At 36.1% G+C, this 7405-nt stretch overlaps 1 protein-coding gene across 1 annotated transcript; it reads right to left on the reverse strand.

The window, feature by feature from the left end:
- Window positions 1-212: 212 nt before the first annotated feature.
- On the reverse strand, window positions 213-3873 carry LOC114825924 (cyclic nucleotide-gated ion channel 1-like). Its single transcript, XM_029104978.1, has 4 exons — window positions 3847-3873; window positions 2851-2950; window positions 2187-2233; window positions 213-677 (listed from the first exon to the last, which is right to left on the reverse strand). Exons 1-4 carry the CDS (start codon window positions 3871-3873, stop codon window positions 213-215), a joined length of 639 nt encoding a protein of 212 aa, XP_028960811.1.
- Window positions 3874-7405: the final 3532 nt, after the last annotated feature.

Below are 7405 nucleotides of genomic sequence, written 5' to 3' on the forward strand. Positions count from 1 at the left end.
ATCACTGTCAATTGTAAATTCGGCCAATCAAAGATTCAAAATTGAAACTTTGAAATCCTTTGGAGTCGCACATAATATGAGGTTGGGCTTTATCGGCTATTTCATCGTGTGAAATTGGAGGAGCCTAAGTTTAAAAACCATCAATAAAAAACTTGCAGTGACTGAATTACTTAAACCACTCGTGCTAATGTCCGTTGATTCTTAAAACATATCTAATACATCAAGTACCGCCATCTCCTTCCTCGACGGAATGCTTTTGCTAACATAGAAGCTGCTATGTCCCTCTCCTCTTGAGAACCCTTCTTCGCCCACTGTAGTGGGAATCTGGAGACTAGAGTTTCCAAGTCCTTGGCCATGAGCACAAATGCTTCTACTTTTGTCAGACTTTTGACATGTTTGCTGGAGACTGGAAGTTCGGTGAAATAGTCTGATGACCGATCAAAAAGCTCTTTCCCGTAAAAGTGACCTTTCACGAGGCGCTCGATGGACATTGATGAGAATCTTTGCCCAACTTTACTATCACTCGACCCGTAGGTCCACATTGTCCCATCGATAATGAACACAATGCAATCCAGTGGATCTCGAAAAATGAAGCTGTTCTCACCGTACGTCACTGGCTTCAGACAGTCGCAAATCAATGTGAACACTCTTTCATTCATGTCTTTAAGCTTATCTACCTATACACATGCGCGCGCACGCAGACATACATCATCAGAACAACGTTGCAGTGAAGATGGATGCAGTTAATAGACGGAGAGAGATCAAGTTTTGAAGAACATACTGTTCCAAGTGTCTTCATGAAAAGAAAGCGTTTTATCGATTTTTGGGTTTGCCAGGGAAGAATAAGGAATGGCTTGTGGACATCAGTATCCTTGTCTTTGTTCAACGTTTCCTCTATGCTATTCGTGATTTCGTTCTTCATATCATCAGGGAAATTATTTTCATGGGTAAAAGACTGTTTACCACCTTATGTTTCGTGGTTTTCAACATTTAGTACATCAAGTTTTTTTCGTCCCAGAGTCATACCTAAAATGTAAATTTTGGGACAGTCTCATACATCTGCTAGTCAAACTGTTAGTTCTCCCGTTAAGTGATGACGTGGCACCCTGATTGGACGCCACGTCTCATTAAAAAAAAATTATTTAAATAAAAATAATATTAAAAAATATTTAAATAAATATTTAAATAAAAAATAAATAAATAAATAAAATATATATATATATATATATATATATATATTTTTTTTTTTTTTTTCTTCTTCTTCTAGGTTCGGTTTTATTTTTTATTTTTTCCTTCTTCTTCATTCTCCTTCCTCCTCATTCTTCTTCTCCTTCTTCTTCTTCTTCTGGGTTCGGTTTCTCTCTCTTTTTTTTTTTTTTTTTTTCTTCTTCTTCCTCCTCTTTCTCCTTCTTCTTCTTTCTCTTTCCTCCTCTTTCTCCTTCTTCTTCCTTCTCCTTCCTTCTCCTTCTTCTTCTCCTTCTTCTTCTTCCTTCACCTTCCTCCTCATTCTTCTTCTCCTTCTTCTTCCTTCTTCTTCCTCTTCTTTTCCGGGTTCCTTTTTTTTTTTTCTGTTTTTTTCCTTCTCCTCCTTCCTTCTTAAAAAGGAAGAAGAAGGAGAAGAAGAATGAGGAGGAAGGAGAAGGAAGAAGAAGGAGAAGGAGGAGGAAGAAGAAGAAGAAAAAAAAAAAGAAACAAAAAAGAGAGAGAACCGAACCCAGAAGAAGAAGAAGAAGAAAAAAAAAAAAAAAAAGAGAAGAAGGAAAAAAAAATATTTTATTATTATTTTATTATTTAAATATTTATTTAAATAATTTTTAATATTATTTTTATTTAAATAAATTTTTTATTTTTTTAATGACACGTGACGTCCAATCAGGGTGCCACGTCATCACTTAACGGGAGAACTAACAGATGTATAAGACTGTCCCAAAATTTACACTTTAGGTATGACTCTGGGACGAAAAAAACTTGATGTACTAAATATTGAAAAACACGAAACATGAGGGTAGTAAACAGTATTTTACCCTATTTTCATATATCCACTTGACTACATCTAGCATCTTCAACCGATTCTTCCGTCTCGTCTCCTCGCCTTCCACTGCTTTTTGTCTCCTCTCCTCTGTTTTTGTAGTTTGCATCTGCATAAAAGTCTGTCTCGCCACAAATCAAACAATTACTTAATATACTTGAAGATTGTTGACAGTTAAAGTACAGAAAGATTCAGTATACCAACCTGCACGTTTCCAATGAGATATAGAAACAGTAAAAACCAACGACAGAAATGAGAATTGCAAACAAGTTTTCCCACACACGTCAGATTCGTCCCAAAATTACTGCAAAATTTTATACAATGTTGCAGAATTAGATGACCCCAAAAAAAAATTCGTTACATATTTTCAAAAAATTGTTGATTGTCAATGGATGTACTGTGAACCTTAGATTTCGCAAGCCCCACCAGAAAGTGTAAAATAACTTCTTTCTGAACTTTATATGCTTTGAGTTATGATTTTTAAGGGAATCGAGAAAGATTCCAAAATTAAGTGGTGGTAAGGCACTATCTGAAGTATCTAACGGGCAATGCTCGTTTAGAAATGTTATATTCCTCCCCTACTGCAATCGTTGGACCCAAGTTCTTCATGCAATGTAACTTAACCACATTCCCTTCTTGCCTATAAGGAACCTTAGTATAAAATATAGAGTAAGAAATAGTTATACTTTACAAATAGCATCCATTTCATCAAGATTATCACATGCAAACCACTCTAGTCTCCTAGGGAATTAAGGACATAATGACATTAGCAATTATTGAAAAACCAACCTAAGTTCAATTGACATATATTTTTTCCTTACCATGAGCCATTTGATCATTCTCACCATCAGCAAATAGATCTCTAACATTTTTCTCAGTTTCACCAACAAACTTGCCCAAAATTTCAGGGCCATTAACAATCTAGCACAGTTCACAAAAACAGAAATCTCATCAATCACCAATGCAGATAACAAGTAACTTATATAAGGATAAGTTGCATATCCAAAATCATGCAGACATGCTCAAATAGCTTTGGAACCTTAAAATAATGTACTAGCATCAAAATAATGTGTTAAATCGGCATGGTTCAATATTTATAGCTGACATAACTTATAATCGATTTATTACCCAAGCATATTATGAAAAATAAGAATACAAGATTGTGACAATGAATACCTAGTTCTTAATTTCATCTCAGTTTCATGTGTCATTAATTGGTTAAGTCTTATTTGATATTACGGCTGAAACATAGAAAAGTAATCATTCAAACGAACAGAACAAATTCTTAGTCCTAAGAGAATTGCAACTCTCAGAAATTTGATTATCAAAGAAAAGGTGGATCAAACTCCAAACCTTTGGTTCTTTCCCGTTCAACATCCTTCCGATTTGACGATCCATGAGAGTAAAAAAAAGAGGCCATAATTCAAATAACACCCTAGTTTGAGAAAAAAGAAAGCATCAAATGTTGCGTAATGGATATGATCCAAAGTCCAAACACATCCAAACTCATACATGCATAATGTTCGTTCTTTTTCTTTCTTTTGAAAATTAGACTCAGAAACTTCCCAAAATATTAACATGCTTTTAATCATTTCATTAACTGTGTTTATTAAGCACTGTTAGAATACTAATACAAAAGATAGAAAACTAAATATCATGAGTAAAGCCTACTTATATTTCATGTAAGGCTCGAAATACCTTATGTGAGACTTTCATTTCTCAAGTATAAACATTAGCAAGCTGTAAGAAACTTCACTCCACTTTTGTCATTCCAGAGAGTACCTATAAGTTACAATATTGTAGATACACATTTGTACCTGAGAACTATTTAGGTGAGCTTCCATTGTGGGTAGAGTGCCAGATACCTTTTTTTAGTAGTCCGCCAACGAGTTATCTAAAGAATTTAAACCAACAAGTTATCTAAAGAATTTAAAAGCCAATATATTGCTTAGGAATAATGAAAATCACAAATTTGATTTTGTAACGAGCCGTATAAATGATAAATATCACATTATCATTCAAGACCAAAAATATGAGTCCTTTTTCAATCTCTTGGCGAAAACTCAAAAGGACTCAATTTCAGAAGGGTTTTTTCACCCATATGCACATTTGGGTTTCATTACTCTCCTCGCATCAATTTAAAAGGTACATAATTCTAGTTTCATGTACAAATAAGATAATTATCACAAATATTTCCAATGTAATCAAATAATGAATGTAAAGACAATACCAAAGCATCTGAAAACATACGCAGATAAAAAAAAAATCCAAGAACAACACATACCGCCGTAGGGAATGCCACACTACAAGGAAAATTTACGCAAGGCCTTGACATCATTGGGGGTGCACACATTGTAACCTTCAAGTACCGCTTGATTCACTTTAGAAATTAAATGCAGTCTTCCAATGTAGAACAATTTTCAATCCAAATTAGATGAGAAAGGCTTCAGACTCTCCTGCAGAGTTCCATCAATTAGACTCCAACAAAATTAGCATATTTATATTACATCTAAAGCCTAAAACCAACTATCAAACTCACATTTCTTTGATTTTCTTTATAAAACAAACTTGTACACAAATCAAACGAATTTAAGCACAATCTCAATTCAAGCTCCAAATAATTAGTGAGAAAAAGGTGAATCACTTACAAGGTTCCCTAAGGAGAAGTTGAGTTTCTTGTAGGATGAAATATAGATAGGAAAAAAAAAAACACACACACACACACACAAAAGTTGTTAAAAATACACAAAAATCATAGAAAAATAACAAAGGAAAAGCCCAGATCCAAGATGAGTCCGTGATGCGGCTGACAAACGGCATCCATCGGCTGAGTCTGAGAAAGGCAGAGATGAAAGAGGCAAAAATGGGTTTGTTTGAATCTGAACCAAATCAAATCCCCTTTTGATTATAACCAAAAAGAGAAAAGAGCTCAGTTCCTCTTCTGTTTCAAACGAACCCTAACCCTAACCTTAAAATTAATCACAAATTATTAACTAAATTAACCAATACTAGTTCAAAGTTCTTACCATTTTACCTGGAACAAAGTGGAGATGAAGGAATCACATTATGCAGGCACTGAACTGAAGGGAACTGGGGATGAGATGAGAGTTAAGGCCGACTGATTTGCAGATTCTGTGTGAAGGAGGAGGATTTGCAGAGTCTGAGAATATGTGAACTCGACTTAAAACTTAAGTTGAGACCCAACAATTCACAGTGTGTGTGAACTTTGAAGGGGAAGGATTTGCAAATTCTGTTTCTGCGTGAGATGTGACTGGAGTTGAGAATTAAGATGAGAGGTGAAAGAGAGAAAGAGAGTCTGGGGTTGAAGAGAAACTCGGTTCGATTGGGAAAGGGAGAGCGAGAGAGAGGAGAGGTTGGGTTTGAACGGGGAAATAACGAGAGGCTTTTCTCATTTCGTTTAAAACATTATTTTAAACAAATGGCACAAAAAATCTACCTTTACATTAAATATATTAAATTATAGGGCACGATTACATTTATAGTGTCATTGCAAATTAATAAAAAAATTCCATTTCTGACATTAAAGGCACAAAAGTCATGGTTCTGTGCCCAATAATGTGATTGTGTCCATTTCTCTTAACATTGGGCACAATACATGGTGCCCATTACAGAATGAGCACTTTCCATACTATTGGTGTTTAAACAGACATGAACACCTAATTTGTCTCCCTAATTTTGTGCCCAAAGGCCATTTTTCTTGTAGTGCAGACAGTTTCAGTGAACTCCCAGTCTCCAGCAAACATGTCAAAAGTCAGACAAAGGTAGAAGCATTTGTGCTCATGGCCAAGGGCTTGGAAACTGTAGTGTCCAGATACAAAATACACTGGGACTTGCTCAAATGTAACAATCCTGAAGAGAAGGAAAAGGTGGCACTTTCTACTATTCGTCATCGTTAACATGAATAATCTGCGTACTCATTGTTCAATAAAAAGACTGCACAAGATCGCCATGTCTAAGGCAGATGCATATCTAGGTGCTCTTTATTTTTATTGAACGCTAAAAGATTAATCGTGACGATGACCTAACACCTAAACAAAGCCTAAACTGCCATTGACAGCAACTTTTGGAACATGGAGTGCAACAAAATGTGAGAGACTCATTGTTTGATTGCCCACTTGAGGGAAAAGCCAAGCAATTTACTGCACGAGGGACAAAAACATCGAATTAACATCAAGACAAAATATTGGCTTATAGGCTCGTTTGGTTTCACACTTGGCAAACGAGCAATTTTCTACATAATATAGCAATATAATGACTATCTAAGTCAAGCCGTCAACCAATATTCTTATCCACCAAGTCAAGCCGTTAATGGTGAAATTAATCAAAAAATGAAAAATGAAAAAAAGAAAAAGAAAAAAGGGTAATGCTATCCACGTATGACGTATGTAGATTGCACCACCCAAAAATTATTGAAATTCCGAGATCCAGTTTGGTTTAATATTGTGACTGCAATTGTGAAACATGCCCTGCACTTTGACGCTAAGACCTCGTTTGGTAGCCCGTATAAGAGATCGGATAGGATAGTTAATACGGTTCCAGGTGTTTGGTGCAATTCTGTACTAAATAGTACCCGTATTACTTATACTGGGCCCACACATTTATCCTGTGTATGCCCGTTTATTTATTCTTCCAAAAACCTTCGTATAATTAGTCGGTTCCATCAGTCTTACTCCATCGCTCACACTCTCTCAGATCGTTCTGCTAGGTCGCTGTTGTTGCCATCGCCAATCCCGGATTTGTCTTCCTTATTTTCTTCTCCTTCGTCTTCTATCTCTCCTCGTCGTGGTACCCGCACGAGTTCGCATGTCACCGGTCCTGGGAATTTTTTGGTTGCAGAACTTTTGTTTTGCGATTTGTAATTTGGGGATTTTTTGTCAAAGTAATTTGGGAAATTTACATTAGCATAGTTTTTGTTAACCATTTGTTGTCATAATGCTTTGTTAAAGGGTTGAAGGAAAGATTTCATAATGCTTTGTTGTCATAATGCTTTGGCAGAAGAAACCCAGGTGAAAGAGGCTCCGGTAACAGAGGTTCTGGAGTGGGTTCTGGGCATGGTGGAGTCGAGAAAGGACCGGAGCTCGGTGTCGCTGGTGTGCAAGGGTATGGTGGAAGAACAGCCGAGTACCCACTGCTGGAGGAGCTCCAGCTGAAGAGGATGAGAGTCTGGAGATGTTGGGTGTTTGTTCTGGTGGGTTCAAAGCTCTTTCGCTTGTCAGCTGTGATGGGTTCAATACTGATGGAAATTGTTTTTCATAAAAATAATAACAATACAATTTATCCGGTATAATACCAAACACAATATTAAATAGTCGGTCTTTAATCCGATATTACACCAAACGCCCGACTAATTTAGTC

The sequence above is a fragment of the Malus domestica genome, chromosome 07, assembly GCF_042453785.1.
Source record: "Malus domestica chromosome 07, GDT2T_hap1".
NCBI lineage: Eukaryota > Viridiplantae > Streptophyta > Magnoliopsida > Rosales > Rosaceae > Malus > Malus domestica.